This window comes from Condylura cristata, unplaced genomic scaffold (genome assembly GCF_000260355.1).
Source record: "Condylura cristata isolate star-nosed mole 26May11 unplaced genomic scaffold, ConCri1.0 scaffold00003, whole genome shotgun sequence".
Taxonomy (NCBI): domain Eukaryota; kingdom Metazoa; phylum Chordata; class Mammalia; order Eulipotyphla; family Talpidae; genus Condylura; species Condylura cristata.
This window is the reverse complement of record NW_004567104.1, coordinates 37,157,219-37,180,779: the sequence shown is the minus strand read 5'-3', so window position 1 is coordinate 37,180,779 and position 23,561 is coordinate 37,157,219. Positions and strand designations below refer to the sequence as shown.

Below are 23,561 nucleotides of genomic sequence, written 5' to 3'. Positions count from 1 at the left end.
GGCAAGTAAGTTAGTAAGTTAAGTTCTAAGATGAAAAGGTCAAGTATTTGAGATGTAAATGAGATACTTGCCTTGATAGGCCTGATAGTACATTTAGACACAGTGAAATACTTTTTTTTTTAAGTTCAACATATGTTATACTGTGGTATACATATCATCCAACATCCTCACTTCTGAGTATACATCTAAAGGAAACAAACTCGTTTATCTCAAAGAGCTATCTGCGCATCCATGTTCACTGCAGCATTACTCACAACAGCCAAGATAAGTAAATAGACTAAGTATTCAGTGATGGATGAATGTATATAGAAAATGTGAGATAGATCTATATCACAACTTAAATACAATACCTCTATAAAAAAGAAAGAAGGCCTGTCATTGGAGAAAATGTGGATGAACCTAAAGAGCATTTCACTAATAATCCAGGTAAAGAAAGCAAAATAGTGAAGCATACCATTTATATGTGAAATCTAAAAAACAATAAAGTCATTGAAACAGATGGAATGGGATTGTCTTGTCAGGGAATAGTGGGAGAGCAGAGCTAGGGAGATCTTGGTCAAACTTTCGGTTATAAGATGAATAAGTTCTGGAATCTAACTGATAGCATAGTGACTGAAGTTACAATTCCATACAGTATAACAGAAGTTTATAAAGAGAAGGAACTTGGGCATCTCACCACACATAGACACACACACACCATACCACGTCCCCCAAAAAAGAGCAGATACACAACATAAAAAAATAAGGAGCAGTACCTATTTGAGGTGATAGATGGCTAATTAACCTAATATCAGTGATCATTGTATACTGTATACATATCCTAAACCATTACTTGTATACTTTTATATATAAAATTTTGTCAATTGCTGAGACTTTGACAGGTCTGGAAACATTTCTGGGTTGATGCTTGGTAAGCTGTGATAATGGGGTGAACTCACATCCACTGCTAGTTACATGGTGCCTGAAAGGTCTAAGTAGAGCAAAAGTGCAAATTCAGTAAAATTAACCTATAGCTTTTAAGGAGAAGTGTGAGTGTCAACTCTTAACTAATTTCTAATTTTCTCTCCCCCTTCTCTACTCCCCCATATCTGGAACAGGTTTTATGTTCTTGAACTTATATAGAAAGAGTTTAAAAATGATGTACTTCAGCATTATGAGATTCACCTTCTTAACATTCTTTGGTTTACAGCTATGATAGAATTTTACTTCTAGGGACTATATCCCTTTCTTTTATCCCTTTACCAAATTACCCCTTTTGGCAATATGTCTGAGGAATACAACTCAGATGGTGGTGTCTACCTTATCCAAGCCTGTCCTTGTCCTGAACACTCTAATCTTTCTTTGAACTTCGGACTTGGAACTGAGTCTCATCTCCAAGGTACTATGATGCCCCCTGCATCTCTGTGGGGCTCATTGGGAGTTTCTCCTGACTCGTTTTCCCTTGACTGTGTTCTGCCCTTTTTGCTTACATTTTGGATCTCACTGGCTCCTCATCCTCTAATTTGAAAGCTTCAAGAGACCTTTTTCTGCATGTCAGGCCAGAGATTCCTTAGGTATGTACAGTGGGGCTTATCACACAGCACCACAGCACCCCACAGCACTGGCTCATGTCTAGATTCACTTCCTCCCAGTTAACCATCATCAGCCCCATTGTGACAGTCCGAATTAAGTATTGTATAAATTTAAAAAAATAATAATTTCTACCTTCCCCAAATATTTTAACTAAAATCTGTAATGAGTATAACATGCAAACACTCTTTGAGGTTGTGCAAAAGCCTCACAGCTGAAAGCAGAAATGCAAACCACAATCTGATGCAGCCATCCAAATCAGCCTTTCTAAGAGGATGAGTAGCAGGAGACTTAACCAAGCAGCGCTCTTAAGAAACAGTAAGAAAGTAATAGTCTGGGAACCCTAGTGAAGTTCTTGGGGAAAGGGCTGGGAAGTAGAAAAGAAATCTGAGAAATAGACCAAGGATATAGCATTTCAAAACAGAAAAAAAGGAAGAAAATAAAGGAAAAAAAGAAAAAAAAAAGATTGCTGAGATGACAGGATTCCTGTATAATTTCTGCCAAAAAGAAGAATCTCCTGAGAATATAAAAAGATGAGGTTGCAAGAACAGGGAAGAAAATTCACTTGTTTAAGACAAATAGTGGAGATGTGAAAAGATGAAGCATTTCCTGCAAAGTTGCTCCTTGAGAGCAGGAGCTGGATGATCCCCTACAGGATCATCTCTCTGCAGGTGCAACTTTGATTTACAGGTGTGAGGGAGTAAGATGAGTAGAAGGAAAGCAGAAGGAGGAAAGATAACAGGATGAGAAAGAAGGGCAGAGGAAAGGGAAAAAAAGAGAGAGAGAGGGTAAGAAAAGAGGCAGGGAGGGCGATCAATCAGTCACACTATTTCAAACTATTTAGGTCTTGGTCTTCTGACAACTTGTACAAACATTATGAAATTATTATATCCTTGATGAAAACTCTTTGCCTATGTAAGTCTTTATATAGGTAAGTATTTAAAAACTAAAGACCTACCTATAAGTTTCAACTACAGCTAATGACTATGTAAAGTTGAGATAATTTCTACAAACTTATAAGTATCTTATAAATCATATGTGTTCACGGCGAAAAAAATGCACACAATGTGTGTTTATGGAAAAGTAAGTTCACACGATGAAATTTGTTAGAATGAATTAACACAAAATAGTTGACTTGCATCAGTATTGTCTCTTTTATTCTTTAGAGATGGCATTAAAAAAACACAAAATATCTACAACTTTTGTCTTGCCTAATATAATGAATATAATAAAAAGATATCAAAAATCAACAAGCTTTAAAAAACTCAAGCTATCCTACTATTTTATCAAATGTTATGTAAACTTGTTCTATATCAAAATGCACTCACTCCATTTACTATGGCACTGTAGTCATGAGATTGTGGAGTAAAGAAAAGCATCTACGATGATCTCTTTTATCTCTCCAGTTAAGTTTTTACATCTTTGTAGTTGACATATTTCAAGGCTAAGCATCAATGACTATAATTTTTCACTATATATTTTCTAAGTGCTACCCCAAAAATGGTTCACAAATCAAACCATAAGTAAAACAGTGGTTCTCAACTGTGGGTGCATACCAGAATCATTAAAATAGAAAAAAAATACCTATCCCCAAACAAATTAAATGAGAATTTCAGAGAGCATGGGATACATGGCTTCAGTATCTCTTCCAAAGTTCCTAGTTGATAGTAACATGAAATCATGGGTGTGAACTGTCTAAAGCAGTATGTCTCCAATTGTGATGTGCTTATGAATCATTTGGAGATTTTGTAAAAAATATAACAGATTCTAATTTAGTAGATCTGGGACAGACCTTGACATTTTGGATTTTAACAAGTGACTATGTGATACTTAAAATAATCTTGTAGTAGCAAGAGTCGTTGGTTCTCAGAATGTGGCCCAGCTCTGCAGAATCAGCAGCATCTAACTCCCACACCCAATCACGGACCTACTGAATCCAAAATTCTGATCTAACCTTTAAGTAATTTTGAGACAAATTCAAGTTTGAGAAACACTGTAAATGACAAAGCTCTAAAGTCTAAACAAAACAACTGACTGTATATGTTGGAAAACCTTTTTTTTTTTTTAATGGCAGTTTACACTTAAAAAATATCTTACTTTACCTTTTGGGTACTATTTTTTTTTTTTTTATAAATGAAAGTGACAAAAAATATAATCTTAAAGAATTTGTTCAGTTAAGTAGAAAGCAAGATCAGATCCACAATTAGGGTCCAAAATTCTGAGTCTTAAAAACTAATGGGAAGGATAGTGAAAGAAAAATGAAAGTATGTAAATCATAAGAAATGAACTGAATGGAGAGGACTCTTAAGGTTTAGGTGATGATAATAAGATAGACCAGTACACATCCAGGCAACCACCTCTCAGGTAAATCAGAGACATATGTAACTGCCACTCTCAAAGACACAGAAAAATGCACACTAATCTTTTATTTATTTTTATATGAGTTTACTGTTAGATAAAGCCAAGTGGAAGAAACACAAATTCTCATTAACTGATTTAGTGGATGAGCCAGTCACTTTTGGTTGTTCATTCCACAATTCTACAAATAGCTCATTAAAAAAAAAAAATATCACCTAACATATGGTATGTATGTGTGTGTGTGCATATGCATACTTATTTACAGGTTTTATACTTAAATAGAAACACAAATTATCAAAATTTGCACTTGTCACATGAGACTTACCTGCTATGGTCTTCTGACATAAGAGAACAACAAACTGTATTATCCAGAGATACAAAACAAAAAAATCTTTTGAAAATCAAATATGCTATTCTGTATTTCTAGACAATATCTAGTATACTGTTTTCTATTATTTACCAAACATACTTGTAAAGGGTTTTATAATCAATGGGTGGTCCTTAAATTATCAGTAATAAGCAATAAAATTTGATTACTATTAATGATTTAATTATCCCAAAAATTCATTTACTGCAAACTCCTCCTAAAGACCCATACCTAGTAAGTTTGTTTTCAAATGGTGAATTATATGAGGTAGAAATACACATATTGTGTCAGGAGTTTGTTTGAGTGTTGACACTTTCCTAGTAAATGTAGGCATTCCAGATGCTTTATAAGAGAAGTAACTTTTCCTTGAATTTACACACAAGAAAATTTTATACTATCAAGTAGTTGCATCTTTTGTGTTGTTTCTTCTTTTTTCCTTTACTGTGGAAATGAGTAGGGAAATAAAGACTTGAAATACTGTAAAATTAAAAGTTGAACTATCCTAAACTTAGATACTTAGGTTCTTATACCTAACACTTATTAGGTGCATTTACATTTAAATGGGAAAATTTTATCACCATAAGAAGTATTATAATATCCTGCAAACATCAAATAAGGTCAGCATTGTGAAATAAATACAAGTTCAACACTCTGAATTTAAAATGTTTGATTACAATAGTGCAAAAATTTTGCATTTTATCATGTATGAAGTTACACTACATATCCAGATAGGCATGTATTGTAATATTTACAAAGCTATCTTGTAAATAGATAAAGCTAGATCAAGAATTTTATAGTATATTTGCAGACATATGCCACTGATATGGAAAATATTGTCAGTGGGACTCTTAAAAAGATAAAATTAAAGGTTGGAATGTACCACTATTTCCCCTGACTTATGAAGAAAACTGCATGGCTTTAATCTGTCAAAATTACCAAGGAGGTCAATCTCTATGGAAATCTTTAGGCAAGGATAGAAAGCTGGATAGACCAGTACTTGAAACTCATCTAATAAGTGCTAAACTCTTATATTTGCCAGGGAGGCAACAAAGCAGGTGGGTGTCATTTAGAAAGAAAAATAAGAGAGACTGCCCAATAAGTCCTTTGGACAAGTACGTTTCATACTTGACTGTGTATACAAGTTAAAGTATAGATTCTGGTTCAGTAGGTCTAGGAATGAGGTCTAAGTATGCTGCAGCAACAACTCATTTATAAGTCACTCTTTGATTTTTGTCCTTAAGATAGAGGATGGAATTATGGTTTCCTTTAGCTCTCAAAGGACCTGATAGAGTTCTAGAATTTTCTCTGAAATAGAACTGGATTACGTGAGTATATAAGAAAGTATCTCTTTTACCATCCAGTTTCATCACCTTTATTCTATAGTCTTTATTTTATGCCAAAACATAGGAATTAGGGAGCAAGACCCCAAGATCAGTGTACATTTGCCTATCAAGACCACCGTTACATAAAGTATCATAATTATACAAAAAATAACTCCAATTTACAAAATAAAGACTTGTTTCATGTAAGTAGGCAATGAAGGTAAATGTTTTGGGGACAGTCAGCCAAACTCCTGTCACCGGGCCACCAGAATTATAAACCTCCCTTGTCTCCTGTTGCCATTTCAAATTATCCAAGGCCACACACTCACTCAGGAGGGATATTTTCCCTTTGCCATTTCACTTTCTCAATGCCAAACTTCTAGTGTGGCTTCCAATGAATCAAGTTCTCCTTCCTCTCCTCCCCTGGAAGCTCATGCTCCCAGGAAAATGGCACAAATAAAGTGGAAGCCAGCCTTTCCCAGGCTGGACTTGTAAACAGAAAGCAAGAGAACCATTCTTCACCAGGAAACTGACCCACAAAGCTGACTGGATTCAGCTAAAGAGATTGAGAAGAAGGTCAGCTAAGAAAACAAAGGGAACTCTCTCCATAGTTACTTCTGATAGAGCTCTACAAACCCAGAAGTAAAGCCTTGTCCAAGGCAAAGGAAATAAACAGAGGGCATATTAGGTGAGACCTAGGGAAGAGACAACTCTACACATGACTTCTCTCCTGTTCTGTTTGTCTATCTTCTCTTTCCCAGGGAAGAACTGCTTCTATATTTATTCTCTTTTCTCACTACCCATTTTCACACTGTAATGTCTACTAAAGTGTAATGCTTAAAAAAAAAGAAAGAAAATCCTATTTGTCTTGAGCCAGAGACACACAGAAGCACATATATATCATTTCTAGATATTTATGTAGTGAGGCTGCTACTCTAAGATACAGACTTCTGTGCAGATACTATATGTAAACATAAGAATATTTTTTTCTGAATTAACATTTAGATATTTCCCTAATTCTTTGATCATTCTAATTTAAGATAGACATGATTCTGATAAAGTTCACAGCCATTTAACTAAAGTCTTATATATTCACACTGTTCACTTTTATCATGTTCAATCTATAGTCAGAAAAAAATAGTACTAAGGGCTAATATTTATTTATATAGAATGCTTAACTAGTAAAGGGTTAATAATGTTAGAGTATGAATGTTCGCAGCTAAGATGACATGCAAAAACATTTTATTTTTTTGCATCATGTCCAAATCCCTTTGCAAACAGATAAATTACTCTATAAATCTTATTACTCCATGTGGATAAATCACACATGCAGGTTTACAAAGCTGAAGAGCTGGAAGAGAAAATCTGCTTTGGATAGTAGGATCTTTGGGATTCATAATCTGTCATTGCTCAGGAAATGAAGAAAGGAGTATCTACACATTAGGATTTTCTTAGTTTTTACAATCTGCAGCAACCACATTAGACAAAACATGTGTCACACCATGTGTGTGTGCACACACACCCACACCCACACTCACACTCTTCTCTAACAAGGCTAGAGATCCCAAAGCAGGACACTGTGACAGCCAACCAAATTTATTTCTGAGAAAAGGAAAGAAAACTTTGCTGCTGTAGGCAGCTCTGCTTTAGAACTGCTCCCTGATGCCCCAGGGTTTGTGCACTATCAGCTCCTTGCACACAGATCAGAGGCTTATTTTCTACCAAATACTATTTTTATTATAACAACAAACAATATTAGTGAGATAGACAGAGTGACACTTGATCATGCTATCTGGGTGAAATAATATTTTAAAGGATCTCTAAAGAGAATATGTTCTTTCATTCTTCTTTTTGTTAAAATTTGATAGAAATTCAATGAAAGTAGAGAAAAAGGACCAGAGTATTTGCAGTTCACTAAGAGGGGAGAAAGGGAAGAGAAACAAGGGAAAAGAAGAGTGGAGCTTTTTAGAAATTGAATTATGGCTAGGCTCCATGTGAGTTTCTCTAGCTTACTGTCCCTTATAGGGGTCAAACTCCCAAGGACTTGGGCTCTTTCCTTCCAAATTTCAATCCCAAATTATATTTCTGAATCTGGCACGGCTGCAGAGAGATAAGACTTTGAGGTCAATAATCAATTTAAAATATCCATTTTATGCCAGGTTAATTCTTTCCTAACCTCTGTGTCTAACACTCCTATTCTTAAATATCAGCCATTTGGCAGGTTCCCATTTTATGCTTTTATTCATCCTCTTGTTGACTTCTATCCCGATACCAGAAACAGGCTCAGTAACCAACCAAAGTTCTAAAATTGATGTATTGCTCTGGATGTCAATTCAAGGATCCTTACAGAAATCTCCTATCCAAGGAACTATTGCTAAGGCAGAGTGAGAGCTTGATGTGAACACACACACAGAGAGACACAACACACTCACACACACACCAATAAGAATGCAGCACTGTATACCACTCTCCAAGAGCCATAAATCAACAACTCTTCTTTCTCAATTAAGGAACTCCCACAAAACTCTGAAGTCGAAGCATCCTCAATTACAAAAGCAAGCACACTGCCCAAATGTCATTAATACCATAGATGAAGTTACATGTTCTTGGTAAGAGAAACAAAGTCCAAAGAAGAAAATATTTAACTAACCCTGCCAGTCCTTGAGAGGGACCAGAATTCCCTTGAGATTTGCTTGCAGATACCTCCACCAGTCAGTTTGAGGTATTCCCACGGGCATGAACACACACACACACACACACATACACACAGACTCTCCCTGTCTCTCTGTCTCTCTCTGTCTCTCTCACACACACACACACGCTCACACACACACACACACGCCTGCAGCATCAATAGCTGGAGTTCAAGGAGATATCTCTCTCTCTCTGTCACACACACACACACACACACACACACACACTGGCGTGCAACAGAAAAGTTGCCCCAAAGCCCTACCTGAGGATGGCCGTGTCCCCCTGCCTCACGGTGATGTTGTCCGTGCCTCGGTTAAAATCCACGCTGCGAACGGGCAGTCCTGTGGGAAGAAGGCAGAGCAATCTCAGTAGGACCAGCGGCAACTGTTTCCGATCAGGCTGAACTCTGCCGACCATGGTGGCCACGCCGCCGAGGTGCCGGTCCGCGGGGTACTCTGGAGGGTGTGTGCGTGCTGCTCACCCTGCGAGGGTTTTACAAACAGAGGGCTTTCATCCACAGCACAGGCACAGGGGACTTGCCAGTTTGTGGTGCTTTCGACTTAGCCTCTCTTTCCTTTGCTTAGTCTCTTTTCCTTCTAAGACTTAACAAAGCCTTCATAAAACCCAAGCAGAGGGGAGAAAAGTCAAAGGAACAAAATTTAAAAAGAGTACAAATATAAAACCCTCTAGAAAAGATGAGCAGAAGGCTGCACAAGGAAGGTGTTCTTCTCTGGGCTCTCTGTAGCTGGATGCTCCTTTGCCAGTGTCTGAGCTGAGCTCCTTCCTCCTGTAACCCACTTTTCCAGGCAGGCGGGCGAGAGAGCCGGCACCCAGCCTGCCAGGGAGTGTAAAGAAACCCACACAGCCGCCGCGGCAGCCCAGAGCCTCTCTCCCCCTCCTCCCTTTCTTGTTTCTCTCGCCAGTCCCTCCCTCTCTCAGCTCAGCACCTCCCCCCACCCCCGGATTTCTACAGCCCCTCCACGTCATCCCCCCTCCTTCCCCTCAGGGTGGCCCCACGCTTTGCACAACTGCCCCCTTCAGCAGCAACCAGCCTCAATGAAAGCCTGATGCGCCTTTAGGTTGTCAGGACAACAGCTCCATCTGAGGCCTGGCTTATTTCCTTAAGAAGAGGGAATGGCTTGGAGGTACTGTGCAAGAGAAGGAGAGAAGGAGAAGGACTCCGGCTATAAAAGAATCAGAGAAACTGTCCAGGAAAAAAAGAGGGTAAGGAAAGAAGGGAAAGGAGATGGGAAGGACAGATGGAGAGAGTGAAAGACAGAGGACAGGAAAGCATGGGGGGCGGTGCGGGAGCCTGGAGAGACTTGTGCTGCAAGATGGGATGAGGAATGTAAAAGAGAGAAGAAACTTGACAGTGGCGTCTAAGATGAAAAGCCAAAGTTGATTTGAAAAGTAAATGTTCCCGGCAACAGGCTTTTCACACTCTCCATCTTGTTCATTCTTTCTGGTTCCTGCACTTTCTTTTACAGGATTAAAAGGTTATTTTCCTCCTTTATCCCCTCCCCCTCTTGGAGCCCCCTTATGAAAGATGGATTGGAGACAATGCTGGTATTGAGTGGTCTGGGGTGTGAATGCTGGGTTTGTCTTTTCCAAGTGCCAGCTTCAGCAGCTGATCCCTGATCCCTAAATCAACCTCACTCTCCAGGAAAACCTCACTCAGGGGCACATGAAGAATGGTATTCAGGATTATTGTTTAAATATCACATTGCTTGCTGTTGCTGCCCAAGTTCCTCCTGGCACTTGTTTCTCCACATGTTCATATGGAAGTGCCAGTGGAAAGCTTGCCATGGAGAGGGTGACACTAAGGCTGCACCCAGCAATCCAGTGGATGGCAGACAAGTTACCACTGTGTCATTCCTTCTCCAAGAGTCAAGGACTAACATTGTTAGTCACTCATGTGAGGGCCTGAAAAGACTGAAGTCTCTCAGGAATGGTGCTGAAAATGAAGGATGGTGGTGGGCCAGCCAGGAACCTCTTTTATTATTATTATTATTATCATCATCATTATTATTATTATTTTAAAGTTTATTTATTTAAATAACTAAGGCTTTCCAATGTTATAAAGATCAAGTGTTACAAAACACTGTAGTGTGAGTTGTAGTTATCTTTCCTGTCCCTGTCTTTAGGCAACTTGTCTCTCTTGTTTGGGGTAACAACTATTTATACATCTTTTAAAACACACATGCATAGGCCCTCCCTGGTGGCACAGCTGGTTAAAGCACAGCACTAAGAAGCTAAAGCCATGTCAGCATGAGTTCTATCTCAATCCCCCCCCTCCCCCAGGTGACTCATGTGGCCTGGCAGACCTCTCCTGTTTTGCCCACTGCTCCCCTCAGCAATGTACCTTGTTGATCTGCCTGTTCTGCTTCCCACTCTGTCTGGTGAATCCTCTCTTCACCCCTGATGCTCTGCCCTGTACTCCAGTTCTGTATGCATAAATAAATAAATCTTTTAAAAAAACCACACACATGCATAGATTATGAGCATCCCTCTCATTTATATAAGTAGCCAATAATATATTTTATTTTTTTAAGATTTATTTATTTATGCATACAAGAACTGGGGTACAGGCCAGAGGTGGGTGTGTGAGAGGATTCACCAGAGACAGCATGGGGAACAGAAAAGGCAGATGTATTGAAATACACTGCTGAGAGAAGCAGGCAAGACAAGAGAGGTCTGCCACTCCATGTGGGTTACCTCGCTGGCTGGAGATGAAACTTGTGCTGCAGTGACTGAGGACAGCTTCATAGTGTTTCAGTTTAACTCCTTGTGCCACCAGGGAGGGCCCTGAATAACTTTCTTGTTGCATTGTCAACAATAAGATAGATAAGGTAGGGAAGGAAGAACTTTGTTTTCTTTTTTCTTTTATTTCTTTTTCTTTTTCTTTTTCTTTTCTTTTCTTTCTTTTTTTTTTTTTGCAGAAGACTTAAAAGGATTGGAATCTGAATGGTTACAAAAATTAAGAGATGTAAAGTTCAGTTAATTTTACTTATACTATGTACTAATTTTATATAAATCAAGGTGTCCTATACTGGAGCTAATGGGCAGTTCCCAGATAATACAGTAGCATTCCACCACTTATTTGTAACTTTGTTGTTTCAACCTTAGGACCTGTTTTTCCATGGGGAGGGGGGGAACTGATTAAGTGAAACAGTTTCTGTTCTCATATAGAAAAGGAAGTAGTAACTTAATCATCATATAAATTAGAAAAGTAAAAGACATTTACCTAAGAGGATAATATTTACCTAAGAGGATAATATAATTACATATTTATATAGAAAAACATATATAATGTACTTAGAGGTTTTTTTTTTTTAATGCAGTCATTAAGTAAAGTCCAGTTGTTGTCAACTCTTCTTAAATTATATTGACTTAATGAGTGCCCTGAAAATAAAATACATAACTTAGATTTAAAAAAAAAAACCTTTAACTTATACCATTTACTAATTAAGACTGATGTTTTGAAACAATTTCAAAATCACAAAGTTTATTATGTATGGTAATTACTTAATATTTATCATTTAGGTTCAGGTGGCATTGCAAATGCAAGTCTCTAACCCAACCCATGGCCAGAGGGTGCACTCTGTAATTGCTGCGTATAAGAAGAAGATTGATTGTGTGCCCAAATCTGCTCACATGGCTTATCTCATCATTTAGAAAATAAATAAATCTATTTGTGGGTACACACATTACCATTCACATCAGTGTTATATTGAGTACCTTTCCTTTCCCCTCCTTGTTTTCTCCTCTCTGATCCCTCACTGAAATCCAGTAAATGCAAACAAGTCCAATAGTCTATGTATATGAGGTAACTCATCTCATCTTAATGGTGACGCCACCACATCTACTCTAAATCTACTGACACCTATTTTTGCTTTGCTTAGTAGAGAAGGAAACAAACAGGCAAGTTACAGAAATTTATACAAGCTATTTTTCTGTAAACCACTATATACAATTTTCCAAGAGGGCTGGCAAAAATGAACATACTTTCAGGTTATTTGTGAGGCAAGTATAGCTGTTAGCCCTGTGAAACAGCCCGTCATCACCCAAGTAAGATGATCTTAACTACTACTTTAAAATAACATACTGCCTTTCTAAAAGAGGCTTTAGAAGATTCTGGCACTCTCCAGGGACAAATGCTGCAGGAAAAACAAAAACCGGCTAATGTCTGAGCACCCTAAGAAGCATGAAAGGTTTATTCTTCTCTTTAGTTTTGTAAGGTAATAAACTCACAGAAAATCCAGATGCAGCCTGCAATGTACAACTCATTGAGCCCTGTTACTTGCATTTTATGCTAAACATGTCTATAATATTATTAATATACCACTCTGCATTTCTACAGTTGTAAGTTCTTAATCATAATAACATCATGCCTGTACTTTACTTTCATAAGTGGAATTAGCATTTCCATATGAACTAGAAGTGCAAAATTGTTAATACTTCTCCTTAGGATTCCTGCTATGATATTCACAATGATTTCATCATAATTTAGCAATATTCAAGTGTCTCAGTTTATGCTCAGAAGCATGACATTATCTTGTGCGAATTTCCTTTGGACTTTGGCTCCTCTCAATATAATAGCTTCATTCACAAGTGTCTCACAGCCTAACAAAATCTATCAGCTTCAAGTGAGTTAAATATCATTCAAATCCTTACCATAGAACCCTCAGTGAGGTAACACACTCAATCCATACTCTACATAATTAAAATCACTCTTTCATGATTTGCATTTACTTTTCGGTGGTTCATTGTTATTAGGCTGATCTTTTGCTTTTTTGTTCACTCATTCACTCACTCATTCATTTGGGATGTATCAGTGCTCGTATCTATTCAAGATTCCACAAGTCTTTGAAATTCTTGAGTTGCTGTTTGAGCCCTCCTACCCCAGCAAAATTATTCTCTCATTTAGGCCTAATTATTTCACAGGCCTAATTATTTCACCGGTATGTATTCCTTAACTCTTGAATCTTCCCTTTTTGGTGGTGTGTCCATTGTACCATTATACGTAAGGAGGTGGTCAAATAATAAATAACCAAATAATTCTGTATCAACATTGCTGCTGCTCTTTCTTACCTATCTCTCATAGATGAAAATAGTGCTACTCCAACTGGATAGAAGGAGGTCATAGCATCTTCAGCACAGTAACATGTCAAAAGGGGCAGATAACCAGATAAGTTTACCCTCCAACTGTGGTTGCTTTGGTGATTTGGATATCTACAATAAGAATATGGAACAGACCCTCCCTGGTGGCACAGTGGGTTGGAGCACAGCACTGTGAAGCTGGTTGTGGCTGCTTCAGTACAAGTTTGATCCTTAGTCCCAGGGGTGATCCACATGGTGCAGCAGACCTCTCCAGTCTTACCCACTACTCCCCTTAGCAGTGTACTTTGTTGATCTGCCTGTTCTGCTTCCCACTGAATCCTCTCTCTGTCCCTGTACATCTGACCTGTATCCCAGCTCTGTATGTATAAATAAATAAATCTTAAAAAAAGAAAATAGGAAAAGGTAAGTGAGAAAGGTGTTCAATTCATTCTCTGGTATACTCAGTAAATTTATGATTCATTCATTTATTACATTTACTTTTGTTGGTATCATAGTGAATAAAGTTAGACTAATACTTGGTTCTTCTATAACTTTTATTCTTGATGCAGAAGTGGAGACTAAACAAATAAACACATATTAAATTGCTTTGGAGAGTAAACACTATGGAGAGAAATATAAATGATACAAAGAAAGTGACCTGATGGTGTGATGATGAGAACATATGTTCTGAAATCTAAGGAAGCCGACATGCAAATAGCTTTCAGACGAAAGAAATGACATCTTTAAAGACTCCCATGGAAAGAATGAACACTTCATATAGCAAGTAATAAACCTCGACTATAGTTTGTGCATGTATTGTAGGAGGTAGTGGGCAAGAGCAATAGAACCAGAAATCAGCGCGGGGAGATTGGAGGGCAGGTTAATAATGAAGCGGTCCATGGTAAGGTTTTAGAATTTCCTTTAGTGAGTTGAAGGGTCACTAAAAGATTTGAAGCAAGGTATGGACATGAACTGATTTACATTTTAGAAAGATCAATCTAGGTATCATATGGAAAATGAATTGTAAAAATAGAATAGTGCAAACAAGGAACAAAGATAAGGAAATCTTAGCCATCCAGTAGCAACTGATTTGGACTAGGAGATGGCAATGGAATTGGAGGGAAAATTGAGTTGAATATACTTGCTCATGATGGGAAGGTCCTCCCCAATGGACTATGTTCTATCACAAGTGATCACTGTTTTCCACATGCCAGTATTCTTTCTTACTGTACTAGCTCAATTCTGGTATTTCTTTGCAGGAAGCCAGCACTCATCAAAATAAGAACTGACAGAATGCCAAGTAGACTGTCACTTATACCAGCAAGCCAGGAAAAAAAAAAAAAAAAAAAAGACTGTGCTTCTGCTTTTCTTCAGAGATAAAGTTTTGCTCACCCCTAGTCTGTATATTATACATTAATTAAATATCAGTATAAGAAAGCATTTTGTACAGATTAAGAAATACCTGAAAAGATTAGCAGATGCTATTTAATTACTAAATTTACTAAATATTTTCTTACATATTTATATTTATTTAGTAGGCAATAGCTATCTTGCTAAATCTAAATGGAATGCCTAGTCAAATATCTTGAGGCTATAAATCATGTAAATAACACTAATATGTTTTCTCAAGAGTTTACTGACAGTATTGAGCTGCAGGCAAGTCTAGTGTTAGGTCATTATATTATTCAAAGGGTCCCAGAAGTTTGCCTGCTTAAAAGTATCTTCCTTTCCTACCATAAATCACCTTCTCCACCTTCTCTACTTTTAGTAATGAATGTAGTAGTATTGCCTACAGGAGAAAAAGAGGATTCACAAGATGTGCCTCATCAGTGTGTTGCTCTGTATGGGAAAATTCATTAAAACAATCAATGGATTTTTGAGATCTAACATAATACAGGCACAGTGTTAAATGCTGGCGAGAAATAATGTCCAAACTGACAGCTTGCTTTTATGCAATTTAGTGAGGGGAAGGCCATTCAAAGCCCCTTCCTAGAGAAAGAATAAATGTTATCTTTATACAATTGCAATTTTCAAAAGTAGCCTTCAGTGTAAATCTGGGCAGAAGTTAATCGACATATATCCAGTCCTTTCTGGTGCTGAATAGTATTGAAAAATAATAAAATTTGAGTTTTCATTCTCAAAAACCCACAGATTCCTAACCAAGAGAAAAGTAAGTGAACACACATAGAAGATAATAATAATTGATTAATTCAGAACTAAATTACAAAGAAGCAGAATCAAAATACAATGGTAATTCAGAAAAGGTAATCAAGAAAGACTTCTTGGATATAATGGTATTTTAAGTCACCCTTCAAGGATGAGTAAGAGGGGACTGAAGGAAGACAGCATCTATGAAAATGATGGTCATGAGAACCAGACTGAAATAAAGAACAAACCTGGAGGAAGACTTACCTGACAGCAAGAACTGAAAGAGAGAAAACTGGAAGAGAAACTGCTTAATGAAGAATCCTGAGTGCCTGAATGAAGCACATGCTTCACTTTGTAACCTCATAGTTAGAGAGCTACTTAAGATTCTGGAAAGTGAGGGAAGAGAGATACTGGCATCTATGGAAGATTATTCTGCAATGGATAGTAGAGGTTTGAAAGAATATGAAAAAGAGAAGCCAGTTAAAAGACTAATAAAGTTGTTTGTGACGTGCTGAGAAAAGGAAAAACACTACTGATTATATATGCCAATGCTTTGTAGTAACTATGTATACATTATTGATTTGTTACTCAATGAGGAATGTAACCTTTCCCTCAAAAACTTTCTATCAGTGGGACAGGTGCACTGTAGGGAAGGATGTGGGGGTAGAAAAGGGGAAAGTTAGAATGGAAAATTACATTTTTGTAAATTGGGGTCAGTGACAGGCTTGACAGACATGTTAATGAATTTGGCTTTATTCTGTATGAAATAGGGAACCATTAAAAGCCTTGGATAAGTGAGTGACATAATCAGACCTGTATTTTTAAGAAGATAACTTACTGGCAAAGCTGTGGAAGATAGATTGAGACAAGTCAGTCAGAGAAAACCAGGTATAAAGTTTCTGAAATAGCACAGGCAAAAGATGGTTAAAGCAGGCCACAGGAAAATGATGGTGAAAAGAGAAAAAGACATTTCAGATGATGGGTCTTAGAAGCCAAAGAAACAGGAGCCTAACTGAAGTCCAGATGGATAAAATGGGAGAGCCTGGTTGGGACACTAGTTTCACAAAAGAAATTTGGAAATCCTACTTTTAGATTCTGGATTGGTTCCTAAGTTCGTACTCAAATAGCCTGTACTTCCAGATGGACACACTCAGAAAGTTGTGACAAGAATGTGACATTCTTCACAGGAGGACTGTCTCCTAGTTCTGTAATAAACTAATCCAAGCAATCAAAATTTCCCTTATATTTTTCATGGGGTGTTTTCCCTTTTGCTCACATTTGGTTTTATAGCTTCAATATATAAATATAGTTTGTGAGCAAGTGACATATTTGCTAGTAATATGAATTTCATATTGATTTTTAAAAACACATGTACACATAGCAAGTATTTCAAGGAGAAAGATATTCTGAACTTGTCTCCCTCTGCTGGTTGTACATTGAGGCACATGGTCTTTTTAAACCAGCTTAAATAGTAGAAATGGAAATATCCAATAATCATTTGTTATGCACAAGTATTGGACTTTGTAGTTCATAGGGGCACATATGATTTCATAATTTATCTTCACTGCAACTCTCTGAGATAACAATGCAAGTGTTATTATACAGCTTGTCAAAAAATTATTTGAATACTTCATATTAAGTTAGAGAAATCAGAGGAAAACCAGGAATCCTGCGCAACTAAAAGAACTGCCTAACGTTAAAACTGGAAAGGACAAGAAAAAAACCTTGTTCAATCCACTCATTTCACAATTTTGAAATGTGTACTCCTAGAATTCACACAGTAATTTAGAATCACTGAGATTAGTACTCAGACAGCACAACTTTCAAAAATGCTTTTCTAATCCACCAGCTGCCTATGCAGTAATGTCAGGGTGTTATCTTACTCTATAACTGAAGCATTTACACAGTAGGCTGGGTTGTAGATTAGAAATGCCCATTTTCTCTAAGACTGTATCTACTTTACACCAGAATAATCCAAAGTTAAGTTAAATAATTAAGCGAGTTAAAGTAATATAAATCAGTTGGAAAATAGATAACAAGGCAAAGGTCAGTCCCCAAGTACCTATTTGAATAGACTAGTGGTCTGTCCATCTTGGGGCTCTAGAACCATAAGCAAGGCTCAAGATGATTTTCAGGTAGCTGGAGTGTAAGATTGTGTCAGCAGAAGAGTTAGCATGACATTCCCCACTTTCTGACTGGCTAGGGCCTTCTCCCACCTCCCCCACCCCGCCCGCCCAGGGCCTACATACACAATCTACTACAACTCTCTGTCTATTCATCTGACATTCTACTCTCCAAGTTCATCTCAGTTCTTGATGGATATTGCTATTCTTTCTTGGAAGAAAATAATAGTTGATTAAAATAATTTATACTCGTGTGAGTGACATAAATTCCAATCTCTGAAGGTATAAGAACAAAATACAAAGGGAGTTTCTTAAACCCAGAAAATGCCTAATAGATAAAATATGTAGAGAAGATATTCTTGAATGGGAGAATTTTTTAATGATTTTTGCTTCTGACTGACAAGAGATGAAGGTCTTTGGGTCAACAACTCTGAAAGTATCTTAAAAGGTCCAAAGTTAAAAATAAAGAAGTATTTTTTTAAACCATTAAATCATAATATCCAGATATAGAGAAGAAAACTTACCTTAGACTATTAATTCAATACTTTGTGCCTATTAAAAATTCTATATATGTACTACATATTGGTCAGAAATATAGTAATAACATAATGGAAGTTTATATAATACATGTTCATAGGTATAGTCCATCTCAAAACAGACACCATTTCTAACACATTTAGTAAATAATCCCAATGTCCATACCCAACAATGATTTACTGGTTAAAATTTTTCTGTTTATTATTTTTTTTTTCAGAGCCTAATTCAGAATTAACGTCTTCCTTCTTTTATGGTGTTCTCTCACTCTTGATCTTGAGATAGAAACAGTTGATAAGTGATGTTAGCTGCCTTTTGTGGTGTTTGGAAGATATGAGAATAAGATGATATGAACATGTTTATTATTTTTGAGAAAATTAGAGGTATTATTTTGATCTAAGAGATATTTAGCTTTAATATAAGGACTAGTCTTTTTTAGGGAGGTAGGAAGATTAAAAAATAATAAGTAGGTGAGATAATTCAGATTAAGATAGCAGAAAGAAAACAATAGGGAGGATAAGGCAACGTGGGAGGCGATAAGGAAATGAAGAGACACATGTAATGTGATCAATTACTCCTTATTATAGAACATTTTAGTTATCAACTGGTGTAAAATAGTATAATGCTTGGGCCACCTTTAAAATATACAGTAACTGGGTAAAATGATTTTGCTTGGAACAAAAATATTTACCTTACTTTAAGGAATAATATAAAGTGATTACTTCTTTTTCCAATCCTACCAATTTTGTTTAAATTATTTTTCGCTCATGATATTATTACCAATACTTTTCAGTTACTTGTTAAAATGACATGAATTTATTGCTCACCTATTCTATAATTGGGTATACTGAAAGATCTGTGGAAACCATTCTGCCTGGTGTCTACCATAACAGTCTGTAAGAGAAACTGTCAACACTTAGGAAAAGAAAATCAATATATAATTGGTAAATGTCACAAAAACAGTATAAAATTAAGTCTGAACATTTGATTAAAAATTTGTTTTAAATATACAGAACTTCAAACACATGGGCACCAGTTAGTTCTTCTATCTAGTATAATAGTAGGCTCTGAGGTCACCCAGAGTCACAGGGAGTGATTTCTAATCTCCAAGGGAGGACAAAATGGAGAAATATGCAAATAGTTGGGCCTAATTGCAATAAATACTAACTGTATAAAAGCCCACATGTAACTGTGTTCAGATAAAAGAGACCACCTAATCCATACTAGAGGAAAAGATTTTTGAAGGAACTGGCATTTGAGATGTACAGTGAATGAATTAATCTTAAAAAATGGGTGTTTGACGTGGGTTCCTTAAGAATGTGTAAGATGTTGTTGATGGTTGGAAGACCGTCAAGTGCAGTGGGGTCAAAAACAGAGGCAGATGTCAAGAGTTAGCATTAATGTCATGGAATAAAGCAATGGGACACAGAAGCAAGTTCCCAGAGCAGAGGTGAGAGTACATGCTGGGGAGTAGTGGGAAACTTATTTTAACCAGGGGCAGACAGATTATAATGAGTCTTGAAAGGTAAGAAGGGAGAAATCCAAACTAATTGTATTAATAAAGAGGATGTATTTTATTTGGGAGCCAAATTCTTCAAAGTGACATTCAGTATAGCAGTTGTATAAAATGGAGAATACTATCTAAGATAATGTCTCTGTAACTCAAGTTTGGAAGGAGGTGACCTTCCCTACAGTGAGGGCAGAGAAGAAAGACATGTAAGAGATATAAGATAAAAATTAAAAGGAATCATTGCCTAATTGGATGTATGGAATGGGTAAGAGAAGGTACCCAAGATCCTTCTCTTAGATACCTTCTCTCTATGAATCCCCCCTCCCACCCCACCCCCCCATTCCAATTCTTCCTCTGAGCTTCTGGTAAATGGTATTCTCATTCTTAGAGAGAGATCAGGAGTCCAGGAACATGAGAGCCCAGAGTGGAGTATATTGGCAGGCATGGAAGGGAGGAACTGACCCCTTCCAGCATTAGGTGTGCCATTTGTTTAGCTATTGCTACTAGAAGGAAGGAGGATAGGTGAGGGAGAAGGAAAGAGAGGGAGAGTGGTTACTAATGGATATACTACACTAATTCAAGTGGCATGAATTTCCCAGATGTACATAATTAAGAAAGGAAAAATTCCAGAAAAGTAATCCTATGATCCTTTCAATGTTGATACTTACAATTATAGACACATAAGATAGCATTCTCTAAAACCTTGTACAAACTTTGGAATATATCTAAAAACAAATAACTATGCTAAAGTGGACCTTTCTAAGGATAACTCACATTGATTCTTATTTAAAATAACACTAGATTTGATTTTTCAAGATTTCACCCTCAATTTCTTAGGGAATACAGAATATTCTAGGCTACCTCACTGAATTTGATTGTACACCAGTATCTTTTGCCCTTGTATTTTTTATACCTTTCTTTATTCTAATCTATTTCTAACTGGGGAAGGACATTAAAAATATCTGTACATTCAAAATGTATTTTGAATATCAAATAAGTTATAAAATAGGTTTTTCTAATGATAAATAAATAATGAACTTTATGTTGGGGATGTTAGATTTGTTTAAATATTAAAGAAGAAATTTACAAAAGATAGTCATTGAGGTTGGGCTTTAAGAAAGGATATAGTAGTGAACTACAGATTGAGGGTGTCATCAGGATAAAGGTGAAGGTGAAAGTGAAAATGAAATTGTAGGGGTGTGTATGTATGTGTGTATGTGAGTGTGTGTGTGTGTGTGTGAGAGAGAGAGAGAGAGAGAGAGAAAGAGAGACAGAGAGAGAGAGACATATTGAAGAAAAGAGATTCAGAGTCTAAGATCTACACCTACAGTAGGTTCAGCATGTTGGAGCAAAAAAACAGGGAAGGAGTAAAGAAAGTTGTTCTAGGAAGCAGCAGTTTCAGAGTGCATCTCCTTTCATCTGAAGAGCACAAAGTGCTTTCACATTCATTTGTCTTCACTTGACACCTTATTGCTCTCCAGAGAGCTCTTTGGAAGAAAGATATTATAAATGTCAGGTATTAAGATAATAAACATAAAAATAATAAGGGATACTCAAGACCTTTAAATAGAGGAAAGAGTGTTGCTTATATTCATCACTAAGTGGTTTGGATCAATATCAAAGAATAATGAGAAGTCAGAATAAACAAAGTTTAGGATATTCCTTTGTATGCAATGAGGTGATAAGCACCCTGAGGGGATGAGGTGGTCTTCTCTCCAAATGTGCTCTTCTGTTTTTTCCAAAGTTCCATTAAGCCTGCCACTAATTCAAGAGATGATTATGGGGAGATACATTAACAGATGAATAGAAAGATGATTACTATATGTATAATGGCACTTCCTTACTCCCAAAAGAAATTCTAACATCACAGTCCCTAACTTAATCATTAGCAGATGATGGATCTTTATGAAGGGGATGGTCTAAATACATGTTTGATATATACATGTGTGTAAATATATATATAGTTTTATTTTTGGTAAATAGCCAAAATGGAATATATTCCCTAAAATGGCATTTTTAAATAGTTGTATCAGAATTCTGATGTTATCTTGGACTTTCACACACACACAAAAAGCCTACCTTTTAGTAACCAGTACTAAATTGTTATCAACCCCAAGATGCATTTAAATCCAGTTTAAAAAGACAGAGAACACTATACACCACCACACACATAGAGACACATACAAAAGGCCCACCAAAAATGTACCAACAACTGGACAGTTGGTGATTCATTGATCAGTTAGTGATTTTCCAGTAAGCAATTGTTCACCTAAATTTAACTAAGTTATTGGCAAAGCTTCAAGCTTACTTCTTATTTGTGTTCATGTAACTTTCTGATGGAGCAAATGAAGTACCAGAGAACTGATGACTAAAACCTTGAGCTTCCCGTATTGGAGAAATGTTTGCAAAAGAAAGGATGATATGTCTTGTGCTATCTTTGATATTAAGTGCAGTTGCTGAGCTTAAAGTTTTGCATTTGACAAATGCAAATCCTCCTGATATTCAGATATGAGTAGAAGATTTGGCACATCCCCACTGCATCTCTAACCATTCAATTCTCACTGTCACCAGAACTTGGAGCTGTGTACAGCACTGACTCTTTATCATCTCCACTTGCCTAGGCAGAGCCAGACAGAGTGTTATAATGTACTATATGTCAATGTCCTGACTCTTAGCAGTTCCCTCTCTTATCTGTAATTTAGGGGGGAAAGTATCCTTAATCTGTTAAGAAAAATGTCAAACTTAGACCCAAAGATTTCTTTGCTACCAACAGCCAGGAATTGTAGGACAAGGAAAATTTAATTTGCAATTATTTTTCTTACTGATGAAGGTATATAGTTTTTTTCTTACAAATAAAAAAGAGTAGCTTAGACCACTTCTCATAAGCCATTCTATTGTCTCCTAAATCATGATTATTAGATCAAACACGTTTAAATGGATATCTTCTTTTTTTCCATTGGATAGGGCTCTAAGCCTCATCTAATTCTGTCGTTTCACAAGTAGAATAAATAGGTTTAGAGATTTTTAAGATCTTACTCAGTGTTACACAACAGATCCTAGTAGAATCAGGATTGAAAAAAAGCATTTCTTCCTATTCTCAGTTCATCCAAAGAACAGATACAAGTGAGTGTGCATTGAGTGTGCAGGTGTTTGTGTGCATATGTATTCGCTTTTGCTTAGTATGTTTCATTGGGTAGAATATCCCTGGTCTCTCTCCCGCTACCATGCCTTTAGCTTTGCTTTATGTGGATAATCTGTATTTCATAATTAAGACCCAGTTTAAAGTCAATCTATTCCTGCTTTCTTTCTCTATCTTTTAACATGTCCATTTCCTATTTCCTCTGGAAAAACATGTGAGTTATTTCAGTAGCAAAACTGGCAAACACATTGGAGTCCTTTAAATACTCTTATCCACTTCACTGGACTGGACTAGAAATTCATAGCTCTATTATGACCTACTTTATCTACCCTTGAATTCACAGTGCCAAGTGAAGTGCTTGATGGTGGTGCATATTTAATAGAGGTCTCTAGAAATGACTCAAATTCCTTTACACAAATGGGAACAAAGACTTACTCTTCTCAGCAATTGGTAATTAGTCTAACTAAGAATTATACTTTTACAACAGATACCCTATGGCTCTTCATTTTAATTCCTCTAAAGTGTTTATAAAATGTTAAGAACCTGACTTTAATTGGTACTTTGTGGGATGTTGGGGGCAGGCCAGGTATTGCTTTTCCAGAAGCAACACTTGTCTAACGTCCTGAAACTGGATAACTTAGGAAATGGACAATGTCCTTAAAAGACAGAAACAACACTGGCACCTATATTTCCCATT

At 36.7% G+C, this 23,561-nt stretch overlaps 1 protein-coding gene across 3 annotated transcripts in view; it reads right to left on the bottom strand.

Moving 5' to 3' along the window:
* Window positions 1-23,561, bottom strand: part of LSAMP (limbic system-associated membrane protein) — a 699,268-nt gene that overhangs the window by 544,568 nt on the left and 131,139 nt on the right. The window contains exon 2 of one of the 3 annotated variants that reach the window (XM_012731264.1): window positions 8,573-8,651. In XM_012731264.1, the coding sequence (XP_012586718.1) occupies window positions 8,573-8,651 (79 nt within the window). Of the gene's footprint in view, window positions 1-8,572; window positions 9,141-23,561 lie in introns of those variants that run through there. The other 2 variants (XM_012731261.1, XM_004675198.2) reach the window with 2 other exon arrangements.